The sequence below is a fragment of the Mixophyes fleayi genome, chromosome 11 (genome assembly GCF_038048845.1).
Source record: "Mixophyes fleayi isolate aMixFle1 chromosome 11, aMixFle1.hap1, whole genome shotgun sequence".
Classification (NCBI taxonomy): Eukaryota; Metazoa; Chordata; class Amphibia; order Anura; family Limnodynastidae; genus Mixophyes; species Mixophyes fleayi.
In genome coordinates, this window is record NC_134412.1 from 26,036,647 (window position 1) to 26,059,655 (window position 23,009).

Sequence of the window (23,009 nt, forward strand, 5' to 3'; positions counted from 1 at the left end):
TACAACCCCTCTATAAAAACATTGACCGCTGCAAAATACAATTGTTTTCTCTCTATTTTGATGGGATTGATGCAGAAGTTTTTTTTTGTAAAAGCCTCTTTGGTGGTGGCATCATGTGCCTTGATGTGCCCATGCATTAGCTGGCAGGGCAAAATGGCAGCATTTGCAGCAGCTGGTGGGCAGAGTTGTGGGCTTCTTCCTAGGTGCAGGCTGGGCCCACATGCAAGGACAAAAAAAAAAAAGAAATTTCGGGATGTGGTGAGAGATTACAAAACGTGATAAAAAGATGGATAGTGTACATCTTTTGAGGTGTGCTCTTTGCTTTGCACAAGGATGTACAGCCATTCCTACTACAAAATAAAATTTAATTTTGAGGACTGGTCGATGCGAACAGCGATTCAGAATCAGATAAATGCTGGTAAAACCCACAATTTATGAAATTCGGCACAATTTTCAAATTTTGTGTTTGAATTCGATAATATTGACACAAATTAAATATCAAGGGTTTCATATATCTCTCCTCCTAATGTATTGGCTTATTCCCATGCATGTGTGGTCCAAGTTGTGTCCTGTGTTCCTAATATACTGGACTGTGCAGTGCATACAGACATGAACAAAAAGAGTATGCTGTACAGAACAATTATTACCATGACTTCTCCATTTCTCGGTTTAAATGGTTTTCATTGCTGATTCATCAAGTCAGTGGAAAACCCCTATAGATAAGGGAGAGGTTGATTTTAGCAGTTTACATAACTGAATGGAGAAATTAAAGTGTTCTGTCAAAGGGTGTCAATTTATGAAGCAGGAGAATGAGGCTTTTAGTGCAAATGTTTATATGGGAAGCGTATTCAATAGCACGTCAAGACGGTATTGTCTGTGGGCTGCAGGTGTTTGCTTCTTCTAATGGTATTGCAGTCACCTTAAAAAATCTGGTTTTGTGATGCAGATCAAGAAATTTAAGAGATTCCAGGGGTGAAATGCTTTGCAAACCATTATTTCTACAACTGTGCTTCACACTGAACAATGATAGGGTTATTTTGTTTTGTAAAATAAATATTGATTTCTACCAAGTATTACCCAAGATTACATAATTATGGGAATTCTCAAAAGAATTACTCAGTTCATTTTTAACATTTATATTGGATTTTTCATTTTTCAGAAAAATTACTGACAAATAATAAAGTGTTGCAGAGCTGCCTCAGGCTTAACGAAAAAGTCAATTGGCCTCAAGCATCAGGTGCACATCTGTTTTCAGTTGTACCAGCTACAGGTCAGGTATAAGTACCGAGTGGTACGGATGACGGTCCCGTATGCCTGCTAGAACATGTGTTTGCAATCAAGAGCAACTGTAATGTACAAGAGACATTAATAACATCTTGATAAATGTATTTAATAGAAAAAAAAAAAAAACTTTTTTTTTCCTTAATGATTATATTATTAACAGGTGATAATATGTTTAATGAATGAATCTTTTTTTCCTGTGTGTTCTGCTGTGGCTTTATATTCTACATATGTATTGTATTATGTATTAGTTACCTTCACAAAGGAATTGACAGGAAGTGTAAGCCGACATCATTGGAGGAAACATGACAGCACTCGTTATTGGATCTTTCACATACAGAGTGGGACATACGTTTGATAATGAATATATTGTTAGTACATCAGGAGATGACTACTATATCAGGAGTAATAGATGACAGGAAGAGTAATTTTGACTTTGGCTATATTTAACTTGAGTTGGCAGCAGGATAAACAACAATACGTTAAATATCAAAAAAATAGATAGCAGACAGGTGAAGAGGTGGAAGAATGGGGAATTGAGACAGTGATTTGTTTATCATTGTCATATCACTGCCACACATTGGGGCATATTCAATTGTCCGTGTTATTTGCAAAAGTAACACAACGTTAAGAATATTACCGGTATTACGGTAATTCTAAGTCGGATTTTAGCTCGCAGCTCCCTGAAAGCCGGCGTTAAAGGTGCCATAATAACGGTAATTATGCGCACTATTACCGTAATAACGGTAATAGTGCACAAGCCGCGTTACTTTTGCACGTAACGCAGACAATTGAATATGCCCCATATTTTTCAAACTGGATAGTACATAATAGATAAACATGAACATGGAGATTGGCCATGGATATATTTCGGAAGGTTATATAACAAAACACTACAACTGATCAACAGTAATGAAAAGAGTTTTGCTAGTTCTAGGTCATCACTTACCTGGGTTGTTATTCTCAGAACAATGCTGCTGTATAGGACTTGGTTAACGCAGTCAACTGTTGTTCTTACGGGTGGGGTACGAAATTTTTGAGCTGGTGTCACTGACAGGGACTACCACAAGGGGAAAAAAACGAAAATGACTTCCCCGACTTAGAAGAAATGATGACTGACCTTAACAATGACAGAAGTAGTTCCCGGCAGTGTGAGAACCAATCACGATCCCTAGTAAGAACAGCATGTTGTTTTCTATGTCCTTTTCAATTGTGACCTTTGTATCACTATTTTTAAAGGACATAGAAAACAACATGCTGTTCTTACTAGGGATCGTGATTGGTTCTCACACTGCCGGGAACTACTTCTGTCATTGTTAAGGTCAGTCATCATTTCTTCTAAGTCGGGGAAGTCATTTTCGGTTTTTTTTTTTCCCTTTGTGGTAGTCCCCGTCGGTGTTATCAGCACCGTTAAAGTGACTACCACCGGTTCTTACATTGGTATTCACAAATAAAAAATACTAAGAGAGGAACTAAGCTATAGGTTTTAGGTGTTAATAGGATGCATTTATGGAACCTCCAATGGTAGCCATAGTCCCTTAGGGGCTGCCAATTTTGGTACCAGATCAACAATTGCTGAGTTGTTATGACCCCAAATAAATGATGCTTAGATGATGGCAGACCCTTGTTTCTTATGGTAGAATGGTGTAACCTGAGATACCTGCTCTTTTAGGGAGTTTGTATCTATAATATTGAGACCACAGGTCTATTTAAGATTGCTTGATCATTCTTGTCACAGGATAAGAACACAGAAGGGCAGTACATGATACTCATGAAGGCTATATGCATAGCCACCCATGACATTTGTTGTCTACCACTTCTTTAGCTTCCACACAATGAACAGTAATTTAAAGGGAGGGTGTGGACCAAAAAGGAACCCTCAAAAGTTAGAAGAAAACTTTTGCTTGCTTTAGGTCCCAATTTCTCCCTCTTGCCGTAAAGTTGTTGTCAGATTGCACCCTCCATTCCTTCCTAATGTCATAATCTGTGCAACTCCTCCTCTGTACACACTGATAGACATAGAAGTTACTTTATTCACTACATTCTTAAATTCAAAATAGATTTATATGTTGTTTAGGCAACAAGTTTATATTAGAGCAGTATATAAAAATATGACACACAAACCTTTGCTGAAATGTATTGGTTTATTGAAAATGCAATACACTCTCTTAAAATCCTTCAAAATTTGCTAAATCCTCATTGTTACCCCACTTCAACAAGAGTAATCGCTTAGCTGACCAGGCTGGAATGTTGTTCTACTTTAAGGGGGAAGCTGGGATCATAACCGTTATATTGCTGGACGATAGTTATCCAGTGTCTGCATGCTGAATATTATATGATTAGTATGGGGGGGGGGGGGGGGAAGAGGGGGGTTACTGGACCTTTAACAATGAACTCCCTGAGGTATAAACCGAACGATGCATAAAAGTGTACCCTAATTAGAATAAAAAATATTACACGGCCGTAAATGGTTAGTTGGCAAAAATTTCCCCCATTGGTATCCAGACGTTTTTACACTGTGTAGCTTGATACAGGAACTCTTCCCCTGCTCCTTGTTGGGGTTCCTCCCAGTCTCTGGTAAGCCCATAGTTCACCCATGTCCGCTTACAGTTCTCAGCAGACGACCACTCCACAAACTTAGATCCCTGTTGGAAGGTAAGAGATGGGTTACAAAATTTAGGTGGGGTATGTTTGAAAGTGTCCCTGTCTCCTACACACTGTGGAGAAAACCATTTTGCAGGATGATCCAAAATTCAACTCACTAGGAACCACGGAGGCACTTTATGTCCAAAAGACACCAAGCACTGTTTCCTAGTAAGGCTGCAGTCACATGGGTATTTGTTCAGCTAACAAAATGACGTCAGGTGCACGTCAAACACAGGCAGTTCAGTAACCATCACAATGTTTTTCACCTTACATGCCCCTGTCCTGCTCATCAACTATAACCTATTCAATACTTATTTAGAAGAGTTCGTGCACACAGGAATTATTGTTCCCTATAACCTGTGCAGTTTCATCTGCAGGAACACTGGTTATTGTACATTGAAGGTCTGTGTCTCTTTTGTACAAGTATTACAGAAAAGAGTGGTTAGTGTGGAGAACAGGGGGGTAAATGTATCAAGTTGAGAGTTTTCCGGCGGGTTTGAAATACCAATCAGATTCTAGCTATCTTTTATTTAGTACATTCTACAAATTGATAGCTAGAATCTGATTGGTTCATATAGTTAACATCTACACTTTTCAAACCCGCCGGAAAACTCTCGGCTTGATACATTTACCCCCAGGAGTGGAGTCAACGGCAGCTTTGTTAGTCCCAACGTAGGAACTGTAAACACAATACAGAAACAAGAATGAGGAAGTGAGGAGGGTAAAGGATGGGGGTGAAGGAGCGATACAATAGCAGTATTTACACTAGCAGAGTGAGACAACAGATTACACTCCTTCCTCTTACTAAGCTCCTCCATCCATACTGGGCCTGCTGAGCCTTACACAGGGCATAGGCCCGCACAGTGGTTTCAACTGTATTATTTGCACCAGCTACATGGAAAGTGTAAGAGCCGACTGATAGCGATGACCGACACATCATAGTCTTTGTTTTAAAAACGACATGTATGCATTGCAACAACTAGCACAGAACATCTGTATGCAGGTAAGATAGACTTGATTTATGTATTGAATACAAAAACAATAAAAAAAAAAAAAAGTGTGTGAAAATCCATATTAAACTATTAATGATTATACTGTTAATAGTTGTTCATTTATTTTATAATATAATATTTTTTGTAGGTTTTCTAATGTGACCTTATATTGCACATATGTTTGTGCGTATACGCAGTCTGTTCTGTCCGTCTACAAAAGGCGAGTACTGTTTAGGCAGAGCGTACTTACTCCCAGATTCAAATCTTAACGCAAGTTGAGACCCGCTTGGATTTGAATACAGTGGAAACTACGCTCAAACGAAGTGCTCTTTATAAAAACGCAACTTGCGTGCGCGCGAACATAAAACAGGCCCAGTGTGAGGAAGGAGAGGAGCTCTTGTGAAACTTATGATGCAGTATAGACTAGATTAAATGCACACATCTCTTTACCACGCTTTACTAATGTAGCGCAATGGTTGGAAAATGCACTCACAGTAACAGAGAGCAAATCAAGTATTCTTAGTGAAATCTGGTACCTTTCAAATACAGCAATTGAATGCAAACATTTTAGTACATGACAGTCCTATTTATTTATTTTTATGACCACATGGGCAAATATTAAACTTGTTCCATATCCATACTCTCAAAGAAAAGGAGTTAAACACTATAGTGCAACTATAATGAATGATTAAACAGAATCACAAACATGAGAAGTGCAGGAACATACAGAGATGCTGCACAGAACACGTCTCATCAACTTCTATTAATGAATTTTCACCTGGACAATCTATATGCTCCATTTGTCCCAGTCTGTGAGTATAGTTTAAATGCTGCAGCGTGCACTGTAGGGTTTCTCTCCTTTTCTTTGGGCGCTAATGAAGCGGCATATAGTTCTGATCTGTCATAGGCGTCTTGAATTACAGATGGCTGTACAGAGACACTAGCAGATTACTCTGTGTATTTGTGACAAAAGACCTTTCTACAGTGAGTCTTTACATTTTTTTTTCTTTGTTGTTTGTTTCTATTTATCTATTAATAAAAACTTTACAGATTTCAGTGCTTTACAGGAGATGGTCTGATTCATCAATAGGCAAGTATCTCGCAATTTTGAGCCTATTGTATGCAAAATCACTCTGCGCATAACCAGTAAACACAGCAATGTCCGCTCCGTCTTCCTATGCAAAGGACACTTACTATAGTCTATGATTTCGGGGAGTGAACTGGGCGGAGAAGGTGCGTTTGGCCGGAGTCAATTTACAGGAAGGTCATGCCAAATCTAAAGTTTACACAGTCACATCCAAATCAAACTCTGGGCATCTCAAAATTACTTGTTTTTCTGCCATATCTCTTGCTCCAGCTACCAGGTTAGTCTAAGGCTGGGTGTACACTACAGAAGATTTCTCCCAATGCGATGCTGTTAAAGATTTTACCAATGACAAAAAAAAAGTCCCAATCAGCAGCTGATTCATGTGTACACACTGAACACATTTTACACAATTTACCTTCAGATCTGTGTTCTTCATGTATCATAACCAACGGCTGAAAAGATTGCGACTCTGCACACTCCATAGAGGTCTACGGACGCTGCCGGTCGTTAGTGCATCCACACTGCAGGATTGGCACTACATCGTTCCGAGATTTTTAGCTCAGTTTAAAAATCAAATGGAACATTACCATGTGCTTGGGAACGATGATAGTTCATCATTGGAGCGTACACACTAATGCGATATCAGGCCGAATGGTCGTTTATTGTGTGACTGGCCCAATAATCGGCTGAAAACCCTGTAGTGTGTACCCAGCCTAAGTCCTGATCACCAGTGATGATCCTCTGCATGCTATGACATGTGTTTGCAATCAGGAGCAGCTGTAAAAGTGTACTTAATGTTCCGCAGACATTAAGAACATCCTAATAAATGTATTTACGGGGGGGAAAAAAATTGCTTGTCTTCAGCCGTTTTGTCATTAATGCTCATATTATTTATGGGTAACATTAATTCAACAGTTTTTTTTTTTTTCCTATTCTTTTCCGAATGTATATTTCACATAGGCATTGGACGTATCCTGCAGTGTCTTGTGTAGCAGAGCAGACCTGCACCCTAATTAATCAGCGCACGTATCTTCACATCTGTTCCTTGTTGAATTTGGGAGTGCGCAGAGCCGATTTACGCGCGGTTTTAAACAAACGCACGTTGCGTTCAGAATGCGCGCCTTGATTGAGCAGGCCCAGTGTGTTTTGTCCCACACCGAGGGTACCAATCAGACTTTTTTTTCTAGTACAGCTGAATTTTACCTTTTTGTTAGACTCTTGTAATAGCATATACATAATATATTATTCCTTGCATAAAACAGGTTTGCTGCTATAAAAAAAAAAAATACTTTACTATGAAGCACATGCAACATGACTGATGATGCAAATATTTGTATGCTCCCAGCCATATCAGCTGCTGGGAATTCCAAATTGACATATGCATGTCTGTCCTAGTACACAAAGTATGTGGTTACATGAAGCCAATGACGTTTAGGATACCGTAACTGAGATGCATAGTGTCAACTCATTTTATAATTTTAGATGATATATTCTTGTGACTCATCCAGCCCACTGTTGTGACAAACAAATGTGCCCTAACACACTGTTTGGGAATCGCCGCTGTAAACTGTTCACATATTTATATAGGGAAAGGTTTGAGGGAAGTGGAAAACTACTTTACCTGTTCGGATCCAAAGTACCACATGGCTTGTACATCTTGGTGTTCCACTAGATATTTGGCTAAGTGGTCTCGCCCCCCAGTAAGGATGTTCACGACTCCTCCTGGGAGGTCAGATGTGTCAAATACCTTTACAAAATATAAAAAGGGGAGTCGATTTCAGAAAACAGAATACACCTTTATACAGTAGTTTCACAGAAGTAGTTGTAGATAGGAGACGATCAGGTGTCAGATTTCAGACCGTCAGTGGAGAATAATATTAGAATGATTAAAGTTGGGAGAAAAGATGTACATGCAAGTGTCCTGATAAGTAGTGTGCCATCATGCCTCTGATATTGTTACACTTACTCACCTTCATTATATTCTGATTGTGCTATTGTTTTATTAGCTATTCATCGGATTATATTTATAAAAATAAAAAAAAAGTTTTAAACAGCATTATCAACAGCATTTCACACAATTATACCAGCACTGCATCCACACCATATCAGCAGTGTGCAAACATACCAGCAGTGACCCATATTATACCAACATTGTACTTATTTTACATCAGCATTGCTTCTCCCCCATATTATAGAAGCATTGCACTCATTTCACTCCAGCATTGCCTCTCCGCTATATTATACCACCATAAGTCACTAAAAGTTTCTGCGTGTGATCTAAGAGGAAGTAGCGCAAACCAATGATTCTATAGAGCGGTTTCCAATGCAGGTGACACTACACATGTGTGGAACAGCCTGTGACATCTCCACAACTACATCTTCCACTGCACAGCCAGCCCAGTCTTCTGTAAAACAGTAGGAGAATAGGCAATCTTGCTGCATGAAACCTACACCTGAGGTCACAACAGCTTTTGCACTGTCATGTCAGTGAATGGAGCAAATAATCAGATATTACAAATCAGTAGAGGAGTTTTTTTCTTATTTTTTTAAAGTATTTTCCATTTATTTGAATACTCCATATTTAGAAATATAAAAGGTCACTATTTAAGAGCTAAATAATTAATATGTAGTAAAGAGTGTTTATTCAACTGTTCATTTCTAGGGAAAGCTGGGAGCTGCCATCAGCAATTTGCAGACAGTTTCTGATGTGTTAATGGGTTACTAGCTTGTACACGGCTGCTTGTAAAGTGGACTCTGACAGGCTTATTGGAGTCCGAGGTAGAGGCAGGTTCCATCAGCCAATTAAGATTCCGGGAACTGTACACTGTTTGCCAATGACAGCTCCCAGCACTTTTTCTACAAATGAACAGGCTGGTGGTAGTAAATGCTAATGGAGTCTGCTGCACAGAGAGGATGTCTAGTTGCTGTGGAACTATCAGCCCCAGCATCCCTAGTCTTTGTTTGACAAGGCATGCTGGGACTTATAGTTCCACAGATTTGTAGATTTGTATACTGGCCACAAAAGTTGTGGTCTGCATTGTATACTTGCCACCACAATGCAGTCTGCGAAGTGCTCTTGCCACCAGAATGGGATCTGCTTTGTATATTCGTCAACAGAATGGTCCTAATTCTCCCATATTGACAACAGGACACAATACCACTTATTTTGTTTTGCATTTTGGGTTTATTTCTGGATACCCGTTTATACGGACATGATGTTTCTTATATACAGTGCTGTCAATAGGGGGTCAATCTTGCCCTGACCACCCCTGTACTTATTACACCATTTATTCATTTTATTTACTTGAATGTTACAGTATCTTTGAGAAAGCCAGTCCCACTTAAAAGTCCCGAAGAGTCATTACTTCCTGATCCTTGGACCTACCGCCTTAAATGGCCTGTCTGTGAGCGTGTGTTTATATTAGGGAATTTAGACTGTAAGCTCCAATAGAGCAGGGACTGATGTGAGTGAGTTCTCTGTACAGCGCTTCGGAATTAGTGGCGCTATATAAATAAATGATGATGATGATAACTGGTAATAAAATAAATGAAATAATATAGCAGGCAGAAGTGATCAGGACAGAAGAGATTTAATACAGTAAACGGGAAGTGTGGGAGAAGAGATGAAGATGAAACAAACAGGGAACTAAAGCAGAGTACAGAGGCTACTAATAAGGGGCCCTAAAGAGGGGGAGCAAGTGAAAAAGGATAAGTGTACCACACCATTTAATTAAGAAATTACAAAGAGTACAGTGAGGAGTGAAAGATAATAGTTAAACAGAGAAAAGGATAATACAGAATAAAGAAAAAGTACAGGGGAGAGGGAGATATAGAACAATTAGATAGTTGTCTGTCAGTAGTTGAAATACAGTTTGTAATATTAGCCAGTAAATAAGTGAAAAGTTGTCAGTAAGACTGGGTACACACTACAGGTTATTCACCTAATTATTTTGCCAATCACAAGATAAATGACCATTAGGTGCGATATTGCATTAGTGTGAATGCTCCCGCGCTCAAGTTTTATCGTACCAAAGCAAATCGCATCATTACATTTGATTTTATAACCGGGCTAAAAATCTCTATAAACGATGTAACGATGTCGGGCAAATTCTGCAGTGTGTACGCACTCACGACCAGCAGTGTAGGCAGATCTCCATAGAGTATACAGAGCCACGGTCTTTTCAGCAGATAGTAAATGACGAATGAAGAGCACAGATCTGAAGGCTTAGCGTGTACGAATGAATCGGCATGCTGATTGGTAAAATCATAAACCATACCGCATCAGGAGAGATTTTCTGTAGTGTGTACCCAGCTTTAGTGAAAAGTTGTCTGTCTTGTAGTTAGTAAATTAGTAGTTAATCTATGAACTGTCAGTAAGTGATGTATTGTGTGCCATTGTATCCAGTAAATTAGTAGATAAGCATTAGTTTATAATAGTGTAAAGTATTGTTAGTCAATTAGGTAGTAAATCAATAGACGTCACTGGTCAAGTCCAAGATCAATAAAAATGGTCAGCAAGTCTATAAATTCGTCAAACAGAGTGTCAGTGATGTGCTGTAGTTACATACCAGATATTCATTTATTGGGCAAGTCACAATAGATAGGAAGGAGGACCAATAGAATTTAGAGCAAGGAAGGACAGGACAGGCCAGGATAGGGAGGAGAAATAAACCACGATCTCAGTCGCACCCAAGTAAAAGAACCCCAGGTGGCTTTTGACAAGTGCTGATGCAGAACCACTTGGTCTGAGCAGCTGGCAACAAGACCTGGCCAAATAAAAAAAACAAAAACGTGTGTGTGTGTGTGTGTGTGTATGTTGGGGAATTTAGACTAAGCTCCAATGGGACTGATGCGAGCGAGTTCTCTGTACAGCGCTGCGGAATTAGTGGCGCTATATAATATAACGGCGATGATGATGTAATTGCCGTAGACTTACTACATGGAAAGCAAATAATTTCTCTAGACTTGACTAGGCATAATTGACGAAGTTGTTCACTGGAATAAAGTCTCATATCTCTGTGTGTTTTGTTTGCATTCCTTTTGTTGTACATGGGAATTCGTAGGATCTGTTTCCAGATCGTGGATAAACCCATGCTGGTAAGTCATGCATAATGGTTGTTTATGAATTCTTTTTATGTTTTGCTTTTCTCTTGCATAGTTTAAAAGTACTTCGATGTAAAAAGACAAAAAAAGAAAAAAAAAAAAGTCTCAACACCCCCTTGTTTTCATTTGTATCACTTGAACAGCTTATGTCGCACATCAGCGCTGCCAGAGAGACTCTTTTCTTGTACTTCAAAAAGAGAATGTGAATTCATTCCCTCTGCAGCTTCCTGCACAGACAGGCAGCACATTTCAATAATCTTCATCATGGATCTGAAGTGCTCTATTGGAGAGTGTATCTGTAGATTTGTTATGTCTGTAACTGTGTGTAATTATTTCCATGATAAACATCATTTTTATTATGCAGCTCTGTACAGAAGATATGTAGTCGTTCACATCAGTTCCTGCCCCATTGGAGCTTGCAATCTAAATTCCCCACCACATACACCACATTTTTTTTTGATTGGGGGAGGAAACCTGAGCACCCGGAGGAAAGCCATATAAACACAGACAAAAGATACAAACTCCACACATTCAAGGCCCTGGTGGACTCAAACCTAATGACCACAGTGCCACAGAGCTGTCCATTGCTAATTAGAGAAGGCTGTACATTAGATGAGCTCTCTTCCCACATAATCACCTTCTCAAAAACATATAACAGCAGCAATCTGTTAAGGCAGCGAGAAATTACAAGTTAGTCAGAATTATCAGCACACCTAGGACAGGGTTGTTTGGCAGCCCTACTAGAATACCACCTCAATTCAGCTGTTCAGCCCGGAAACTCCAAATGTCATTGCTATAGCCACCTCTGTTCATCTTCTGGAGGTCTATGCAGCCTCCTTGTCGACAACAGCCGTTGCTACAACTTGTTACTGTGAGCTGGCGTATGAGTACAGGAGTGCCCATGCTTCTTGCTTTTAATTACTGTATTTTATTTATTTAATCGGCTGTTTTAAGATTGGATATTAATTAAGAAATATTTTTAAGCTAAATGGGACGTGTGGTAAGTTACATTTTGGCGAGTTGAGCTGCACTTCCTTTTTTGGTATTCATTTATGGTTAATTAGTACACAATAATTTACAGTTGAAGCGGCAGCTTCCCTTCCTAAACATTTATATAGATATATAATTAATATCAATAGAAGGTTAATTAACATACTTGTTGTAAGGTGATATTGTCTACGGAAGTATTGTACCAATCATTTTTAGAGGTTGACGCAGCAGTTGGAAATAAGGTCTTAAGTCAGCGCCCTATCAATATCCCTTTTTTGGGGATATTACTTTATGGACATGTCAGCTGCTAGCATTCATAATTAGTGTCTGGTTTTTATTATTATCATCATCATCATTTATTTATATAGCGCCACTAATTGCGCAGCGCTGTACAGAGAACTCATTCACATCAGTCCCTGCCTCATTGGAGCTTACAGTCTAAATTCCCTAACACACACACACAGATAATTTGTTAGCAGCTAATTAACCTACCAGTATGTTTTTGAGTGTGGGAGGAAACCAGAGCACCCAGAGGAAACCCACGCAAAAACGGGGAGAACATACAAACTCCACACAGATAAGGCCACGGTCGAGAATTGAACTCATGACCCCAGTGCTGTAAGGCAGAAGTGCTAACCACTGAGCCACCGTGCCGCCCCATCAGCGCTGTGGAATTAGTGGCGCTGCTGCTATCTCCACCTTCCGCAGTCTCTCCTCATTCTAGCTGTACCACACCACCAGTATCGGCACGGAAATGCCAGTCACCAGTAGGTGTTTTAATACTGGTTGGTTATAATGCTTCTGCTTTACAGTAACCAAAACACCCCCTCTCTCCCAGCCATCTACTATTGTTAGTCCATTACATTATGTATCAATTGTTCCACATACCCCTTAGATTGTAAGCTCATTTGGGCAGGGCCAACTGTATCTTCTGTTTTCAGGTCATTGTAGGTTATTTATTTTTACCCTAATCCACTCAATGTACAGTGCTGCGCAATATGTTATTGCTTTATAAAAAGATAACAATCATAATTCAAGTTAGTCCTTAACTCCTATCAAAATCCAAATATTTTTTCTCTGCACCTATTAACAGTGAATGCAAACTTTAAATTGAAATCATTCTTATGGAAGTTGGACAAACGTGACAATTTACTGCATGCAGTAAAGTTAAAAGCAATGCACCTCAGGATTAAACCTTGACGGGCACTGTAGCAAGTTCAATTACATTACATTGTACATAGGTTCATCCGCATATATAACCATGTATCTTCTAGAGAACTTTAATCATACATACATATTTATTCATTTCCATTATACAAAATCTAGTTATATATACACACACCAATACAACCAAACAGTTGTGCGGCAACTTTATAAATAGAAATAACAGCAACACAATATCAATATATATGTTTATAAAATTCAATGAAATAAGTAGCAATGCTGAAAGGTGTTTAGTGAACTGTTAATCTGGAAAAAAGTGTCACAGAAGGATTACAGGTAATACTGATAAATGTATCTTCATATAAATTAAACATATATTGTAGTCATTCTCTAGCACTAAATGGAGCTGTGAATAGGATTTATCATAGTGTTGTTCTCGATTTGTACAAAATATTAACAAAGTATATATATTTTTTCAAAATAGCAATGAACATTGCATGTGGAGCAGTTTCCTCTGGCACGATCCTCAGGTCTCTTTGGGGGAACAGTAACTCTCTGCTTGGGCTAGAGTGTGCGTACGGTCATTTAACCAGGTACAGCAGTACAGCATTCAGCTTCTGGATGTGTCCCGTCCCTAAATCTACTTCCCCTCTTCTCTTCAGCTTCCTTTACTTGTCGGACCTGGCAGAAGGCAACGTGAGTGCCTTCTTCGCTATGCACAGTAAAATGACACCTGCTCCAAGTAAGTTGGCTCTCCCAGCTGCATTCCACCTATGCCTTTTCCTGTCTCCATTTTTCCCTGCCTGTGTGTGCCCAAGCTGTGCGTCTGCTTTCACTAAACATTTAGTCTGGGGGGAGACGTATGTGGGGGGGCAGATATGTGTTTTCTACACTAAGGGATATATTTACTAAACTGTGGGTTAGAAGAAGTGGAGATGTTGCCCATAGCAACCAGATTCTAGCTTTCATTTATTTATTGCACTCTACAAAATGACAGCTAGAATCTGATTGGTTGCTATAGGCAACATCTCTACTTTTTCAAACCCACAGTTTAGTAAATATACCCCTAAGTGTTTTGATCACAAAGTGTTTAGAAAATACAGTTGAACAAACATTGAACAATTGAAGACATCTAGAAATAATCTACATCCACTGCAGCTTCCTTAAACCCTAATTTCAGTGTATAATTCTCAACAAATGGTAAAAAATTTTTTTGTTTTTTAATGGTTACATGATGCATTTTTTTAAATGTAGGCTTTACTCTACTACTACTGATTGCACAGGACATTACAACTAGATAATTTAATCCCTGCATTTGTTGCCATTTTCCTTCTAAATCCCAATGTTGCCAAAATATTTTTCTTGCTCTTCTTTCATGGCACTATCTTTTGGGACTATATCACCCTTCCTGCAACACACACACCTCTGTCCACATTACTTCGCTCACCTCTAGTTAACACTCATGAACTGTTGTCCAATTTAAATTCAATAGTTATAACAGGCTTACCCGTTTGCCAGAAACAAAAAGGACACACTTCTTACAATTTCTTTCCTATCTTTCTTCCTCTCTGCTTCTATTAGCTGGTGATATATCACCTAATCCAGTTCCCCCACACACATATCTGAACGCTACCGAAATCCAGCAAACCTCAAACGAATCACCTGTCTCCCCTCTCTTCCAAAGTCTTTTAAATGTGCCCTTTGGAATGCACGCTCTGTTTGTAACAAACTTGCCTCCATACAACCTCAACCTTCTTGCAATAACAGAAACATAGCTCACGCAATCAGACACTGGCTCACCTGCAGCCCTTTCACATGGCGGTCTCCATTTCCCCCACACTCCCAAACCTGGAGGCAGACAAGGAGGTGGGGTTGGACTACTTCACATCTTTTGAAGTACATGCTGTTAGGATTTTTAACCCATTCTCTATGCGTATTGCTGTGATATATAACCGACTGGGAACACATCAACAATTTCTTGAACATTTCTCTACATGGCTCCCTCACTTCTTATCTTCTGACATCCCCACCATCATCATGGGCGACTTCAACATCCCTATTGCTAAACCACGTTCCAATGCCGCTTCAAAACTGCTCTCTAACCTCCTCATTTGACCTCTCCCAGTGGACCGAATACGCTACTCATAAAGGGATGACCACTGTCTTGATCTTGTTTTTTCTAGACTATGCTCACTTTCAAATTTCCTTAACACTGCTATCTACCATTCCTATCAAAATGCTCTGGACACTGCTAAACAAACATACTTCCAATCTCTATGCTCAGGCTTTTAACCCCAAACGCCTTTTTAACACATTTAAATCTCTTCTCAATCATCCCCACCCCAGACCCTCCGACTACCATCAGTGCCCAGGATCTTGCTTCCTATTTCAAGAACAAGATTGATAAGATCCAACTTGAAATGGTATCATCTCCCTTAACTAGCAATCAGCTCAATTCCTTCCCAGCATCCTCTGACATACTCTCTTCATTTGATCCCACAAATGAAGAGGAACTTTCTACTCTCTTCTCACCTTCCAACTCTACCTCCTGTCCTCTTGATCCCATACCCTCACAAATTAGATGTGGAATGAGCTCACGAGACATGGACCTACTAACTAAAATCTGTGATCTCTCTCTACTGGTATCTTTCAATCACTATTCAAGCACGCAGTGATTACTCCTATTCTGAAAAAAACAAAATTCTGACCCAAACTCTCTCTGAAATTACAGCCTCATCTGTCAGCTCCCATGCCCCTCCAAACACATTCGCCTCTCATGTTTCCTTTCTGCAAACAACCTCTTGGATCCTCTTCAATCAGGCTTTCACTTTCAACACTCCACAGAGACTGCGCTGACCAAGGTTGTCAATGATCTGATCCCAGCCAAAACTAAAGGTGATTACTCTCCTCTAATTTTCATGGATCTCTCTGCTGTATTTGACACTGTTGACCACTCTCTACTCATACAGACGCTACAATCCTGAGGTCTTCAAGACACTGTCCTATCCTGGTTCTCATCCTACCTATCCAATCGCTCTGTCAGTGTTAATTTCTCTGGAACAACCTCCACTTTGCTTCCTTTATCAGTTTGAGTACCACAAGGCTCAGTCCTAGGTATTCTGCTATTCTCTATCTACACCACTTCTCTTGGAAAACTAAACTGTATGTATTACCCAACTCTTCAGGCAAGCTTATGATATTCCTCAACCAGCATCTTAATCTCCCTAGGTTACCCTATTTACACCCTCTACACAGCCAACACAAGACAACAACCCTCAGACCAACATAGTTGAGTGACCGAGCATACAGCCGACTAAATACTTTTTATCTTTGCATTCTAGCTGAAAAATATGCAATATGATGTAGCACTTACCATTGTGTATCAAACTCCCGTTGTCCCATATATTGTAAGATTGTGAGCAGGGCCCTCTAACTTCTATGTCTGTATGTATTGCCCAGTATTGTTTTATTACTGTTTGTTCCCAATTGTAAAGCGCTACGAAATCTGCTGACGCTATATAAATAAATGTTGATTATAAATGATGATGTGTCTCTGCCTCCATATTATGGGTACCTGTCCCTTTCTCTCTCCCCCTTTGGGTGCATGTCTCCCTTGCCCACATCCCATCTGTTCCCCCCCCTCCTTTGTCTCCCATCTGCCTCCACAACCCACTGTCGTATTGTACCACACTTTCTCTCCCATTGTCTTCCACTTCTCGTTCTTTCACATCTTTCCTTCCTCCACTTCGATCAAAAAAGATATCCAATCTACGGTACGTTCTTAGAACAGAAATACTGATAGAATGATATGTAATCATAGATGTTACCCTTGATGCAGTTAGGCTCACATCATGTAATGTACATGCACCCAACCTTTACAATAAAGCTTTTTTTTTTTTTTTTTGTAAAAAAAACTATTATATATAAACGCTACCCATTTTTTAGACTCTAATATGATTGTAGGTGGGGACTTCAATATAGTCACCTCCACCAAGATGGACAGAGGGTGAGCGTCCAACATAGCAATCAAATACGTCTCGACACATCAGGCAGGTTGCTGAATTATTTAGGTTACTTACCACTGAGGTCTCCACTGTCCTACGGGATTCGAGACTGCCATGGAGGATTAGAATATTCTACTAACTTTTTGCTGAAAACGATCACTATATTGGATTGGTTCCGTACCTTTGAACTCTTTTTTACTCCCATCTGTTTACCTAATAGCTACACATCAAGCGGTGTTCAACGGACGCTATAAGACGGGAGTACCATTATTGGAGAAGAAAACATCAGAGTGGAAACAATTCCGAGAGTCTCGATATCGAGAGGAGGTTGTTCGTTACTCTACGCGCCTATATGATCAGGATTTCTGGTAGGAACCCATTGTTTCACTATTCTCCACGGAAGGTGATGGGAAGATGGTAACGATTTGGAAAGATAATATCTACATCACGGACACAGCTACTCCCCTTTTATGAAATGAAATTGTGAACTATCCATAATATCATTTATATACTGTTTGCATTCTATGAGAATCTATATGCGCTGATTGTCCTATATTCTATTGTTATTCTGTTTTTATCAGACATATACCCTGTTAATAGGATTTTGGCTGCATTTAGGACTGTAGAGCGCCTTATTGGTGGTTATTTATTAGCATCATGAATATACCTGCTTATCAGCTGCACATGGCACATTGTCGGCATCAATTACCTTTTGGAATCTTCCTTGTTGTTACATAAGCTCTGAGACACAGCAATAGACACCATAGTATTGTCCCACCACGGTTTGATTTCAATAGACATTAATAGTCCACGAAAATGGGGATCTCGCAAACAATGACGTTTCCAAGCTTCTTATGTAATTCTTTAAACTTCATGAACACGTTCATTGCAGCCTGGTAGGATATTTTGTACAATAACAAGGGCCATCTAGACGACCCTGTCTTAGCAAAACCTGCATTCTAAGGCTAGCGCTAAACTGTATTTAGACATCTGAATGAGGTCATACAAACCAAGGTACAAGTCACATTTGTGTGACTGATGGGAATTCACAACTTAACCAATATGCACACTATCTTTGCGCCTCATATTGTTCACTTCAACAAAAACATTGCATCTTACCTGGTAAAAGTCCAGGGCTGGCAGAGGGAACTTTTCACTTGGAATCATTACCACAACGTTTCCACGCACAATTGCTGGAGCAAAAAGGCTGACGAAGCTTAAGAGAGGGTTTTCATCTGGACAAGCGATTCCCACTACACCAACTGGTTCTCGAATTAGCACAGTGGCTCCATAAAGCAAAGTTTCCTTTAAAGACACAAACAATAAAACCAGTTATTTACAATATAAGCTGCTGGTGAAAATTCCAGTGGAAAACTAAGTTCCAGAGCAATATCTGGGGCCTTGTTTCAGCAATGGATCTATAACAAGGGTCAATGTTCTAGAAATGCGATCTTCTATGATGCCAACTACGTTGCAGCTGGTTCATGAACATTATCTTACATGCTCACAGCTTCTAAACTCTCTAGGCAACGTCCAGGTGGATATTGCATATTTGAACCCCTTTCTGCTCCAGATATGCTCTTTAGACGCTTTAAAAAAAAAAAAAAAAAAAAAAAAACTAAAAACTTCTCTTCATTTTATTCTAAAAAACTCACAAAAATAAAATAAAAGCGCAGACAGTTAAATATGTAGCGCATGGCAGAACAAACAGCTTACCTGTACATTGCCGCCAAATTTGTCACAGTACGCTCCCCAATAGAAGAGGCGTTGTATGCTGAGGTCCACTTCTTGCAGGCACTTCTCTTTGGACTGCCCAGTCATAGTGTTCAACCTTTGGGCCACTTCATCTCTCCTCAGCTCGAGGTTCTCTGCCATGTAGTACACAATTTGTGCTCTATTATGTGCTGCCCTCTTGCCCCATCTGCCAATATTAAAGACACAAAATCAATACATGTAAAATACGGTTTTCAAAAAAAAACAAAAAAAACATACTCATATACAGACTGACGCGCGTTTCACCAAAGGCTTTTATAAAAGGCAAAAAACGTTGCGAATTTGCACAATATATTAGAAGATCACGGATAGATTTGATTTTCATTGAGCATATACATGGCTGTATTTCAGGGTCTGATATTTAAAAGCGATTGGCTACTAAATTTAAATGAGGGAACAAGCAGGTAAAGCTGATATCAGTGCGAATTACACAGATTCTGCACTGCGATTAATTCATTGTAAACTAGACAGAGCATAAACTGTTGCTCATTATATCAACAGAATTATTTTTTACAGACAATTGCCATAACGTTATACAACATACTAGAGTCGAAAAGTAACTATATATGGGACGGATTCTATTCGACCATGTTATTCACGGAATAACGTGGCGTTTATAGTATTACTGTATTAACGGTAATTGTAGCAAAGATTTTTGCTTGTGGCCCTGAGGGCGGCTAGTAAAAATCTGCGTTATAATTACCGCCCCAAAAGCAACACCGCGGACTACTGCCGCCCCACACAGGCCACGATATTACTAGAATAACGTAGCCAAATTGAATTGGCTCCTGTCACCGGTTAAAATGCTTCCAGCAAAAGGGAGGTGGGTACAACTAGTCAGCATTTCCTGAATATTTATAGCCTTTTAAGATTTTGCAACTTATTCAGATTGCAGTAATATACAGGCAGTACATGAATCTGAAGTCTATAATAAGAAATCTCTCTCTGAAGGGACAATACTGTTAATAAGTGTCAATAGACTAATGGACAGGTGACTGATAAATAAATGCAAGTGAAGGAGTAATCATATAAATCTGGCCCCAGTGTAAACTACATCAGGACTCTGTACTGAGGTCAATTCACTACAAACCAGACTGAGTAGAATTTGTTGCTTAATATATAGATATAATCATCTTTCAACACAATTGTCATAACATAATGCAATATACTCAAGCCTTTAAATAAGCAACTACTTTGCAGACTACATTCCCTTAGCATAACCGCAAAAGAATTAGACATTTTTTTTTAACTCAATTTACCATAAAAATGTAAATTCCATGATGGTATTAGCCTACTAATCTAAAATAATTTTTTATATTAACATTAATTGAAAGTCTGCGCATATAATTATACTTATTGGTAAATCTGATAGACAATCTTAAAAGAACTAGTCATTTAAATGATAAAAATAGGAGGTGTAGATAATAATAGAAATCAATTACTAATAATAATATACAATAACAGGTTATATATTACAGTTATATGTATTGTACGCACTTTCTTTCACTCTATACACTTTTTCTACTTTTTTTAAATATCCAATATTCTCACAATTAATTGCTTTTAGTGGATACCAATAAACATTATTACGATTTGATGTAATTCCCTAGTGCATCGCATTAGAATAACCACCACTCTTTTACTCTTCACTAGGGGTGCAAAGGGAGTTATCGCTTTTTTCTTTTGGCCTGAACCAATAAGAAATCAGCTCATCAATTTTCTAGGAACATGTGCCTCAGGATAATGGCTCATGCCTCAGTCTCGTCATTAGTTTTTAGCGTTAGGGACTTTAAGGGGGCAGGGACTGAAATGAGTGACAAATATTCTCTGTACAGCGCTGCAGAATTGGTGGCGCTATATAAAAAGATGAAGATGATGATCTGTTTACATACAGGCCATAGATACATTTGATATCTGTATTCATAATATAATTGGCAGTCACATTATTGCTTGTTCCACTGTATATGGAACATTACCACATACTGGTTAAAGGTTTAAAGACATTTCCAGTAACGGTTAACTCTATAATTGTCTTAAGGGCAAGGGAAATTACATTTCTACATGTGTATGACGTTTAAATGAGCAGAGGAGATGGTCAGTTCAGAGGTGCAGTAACTCTGCTAGCTACAATACAGTAAACACTAGTGCTACATCCAAGTGACAGCATTTTTGGAATGAAACAAAATACCAGATTTAAATCACCCTTTTGCTTCTCTGCATGATTAACAGTTGCGGAAACATAAACCACACACAATGCTTACCCAGGAGCCGCCTTGTGAGCGGCTTCTACTGCATTGCGCACATCCTTTCTGTTGCTGTCCGCGACATATGCTACGACGGTTCCATCAGATCCACAGACAGGGCGAGAGTACATGCCATCTGGACGTTTTTGGGCCCCTGCATAATACAGTTTGTAGGTCCTGTCAACACTGAAAAGAACCATGAAGACAAATATTAATAAATATTTATAGAACCATAGTTTCCTGCAAGACATAGTTTAGCTTATTTCATTGACCACTAGATGAACAGGAATAGTTTGTTGAGAAAGTGTGGACATGGCAATAACATTGCTAGTTTGCTCATTTAAAAGAATACAGTTAGGAAACACAAAGATGGAAAATAACTTAAGAATACTAACAAAAAAATAAGCCGAGTAGCAACAAACAAGTCAGCATCTGCACAGGTGACTTGTCACACCAAATCTGGAGTATGCGGTACAAGTTTATTCACCTCACTGTAAGAAGGACATAGGAGAACTCAAGAGGGTTCCGATACAGGCAACCCTCATTATTATGATGGCTGGCTTACATTATGAAGAGAGTATAGAGAAACTACTGTTTACCATAGAAAAAAAAGCTACCTTGGCATTAATGATGCATACGTATAAAAAAAATGTATCCAATATATAAATGTCTAGTGGCGTGTGTTAGTCTGTCTGTCTGTGGAAAAAATAAAACCGAGCTGCAGCGCCACCTGCTGGGCAGAGTTATACACTGACCTACTAAATTCTTAGTGTGTGTGTAAAAAAAAATTCAGAAAGCGCTGAAATTTGGTATACGAAGATGTTTTTAATTTGTTAATTTAATTTGTTAATTGTTAAAAGTGTTTATAAAGATTTTAAAAAAATATATATATATATTTCTTGAAGGAGAAGTCAACAGTTGGGAGTGGTTGGTGGTTGCCGGGGGTGACAGTGGGGAGTGGTTGGTGGTTGAGGCCTGGGCTATGGCCCAAATGCATGACAAGAACCTTTTTAACGCCTTAAGTAGCTTGATTTGACTAGAATGCATGAGTATCATGCACGGGTTAACTTGTTAAAATATATATATTTTAATGGCCAATATAAAATGTTGGTTCAATTAACCTTTTAGAAACGAAAAATGGAAGAATAAGGTATTTACTGTTATTTATTGTCAATTTCTACGAGACATTAAAAGGAGGGGCGACGGGTTACTTTTCACCCCTCGGAGGCACATCACACAATTATTCTTCAATATACCCTCCCTGCTCCCCCAGTTTATAACTAGCCCAACAAGAAGACAAGATAAAGAGCAGGGTAGAAGAGAGACAAGGCAATCTTTAGTGCCGCAGAGATGGCGATATGTTTAAATTCTATGTTTATCTACATTTTCTTCAACTATATAGCAGCAAAAAAAAACAAAAACAAAACACAATTTAAAAATTATCTTATTAACAATATGGGATAAGAGTCAAAAATGAGTAGACAACTTGTTAAATGAAGCTCTCTTTCTGCAAATAACTTTGTCCAAGAACCTCATTCCCTCTTGAGTGCGTTTGCCGGCTATGTGCGTCAGTCTATGTGAATGCATAACCTCTGCTCGAGAGACTTGTGATTGGATGATCATGTGCACGTCCAGCATTGGCAAAAACACCTTATCTCGATAATGCAGGCATGTGATCTATTATCCAAAATGCTTGGTACTTAGGGTTTACAGGATAAGGGAATTT

At 39.0% G+C, this 23,009-nt stretch overlaps 1 protein-coding gene across 1 annotated transcript in view; it reads right to left on the bottom strand.

Moving 5' to 3' along the window:
• Positions 1 to 3,406: 3,406 nt before the first annotated feature.
• ALDH16A1 (aldehyde dehydrogenase 16 family member A1) overlaps positions 3,407 to 23,009 on the bottom strand; it is a 55,697-nt gene continuing 36,094 nt past the window's right edge. Inside the window, exons 13-17 of the mRNA XM_075190381.1 lie at positions 21,302 to 21,469; positions 18,984 to 19,188; positions 18,387 to 18,572; positions 7,628 to 7,753; positions 3,407 to 3,926 (exon numbers count right to left, since the gene is read on the bottom strand). Of these exons, the coding sequence (XP_075046482.1) occupies positions 3,753 to 3,926; positions 7,628 to 7,753; positions 18,387 to 18,572; positions 18,984 to 19,188; positions 21,302 to 21,469 (859 nt within the window). The 3' untranslated portion in view covers positions 3,407 to 3,752. The remainder of the gene's footprint in view (positions 3,927 to 7,627; positions 7,754 to 18,386; positions 18,573 to 18,983; positions 19,189 to 21,301; positions 21,470 to 23,009) is intronic.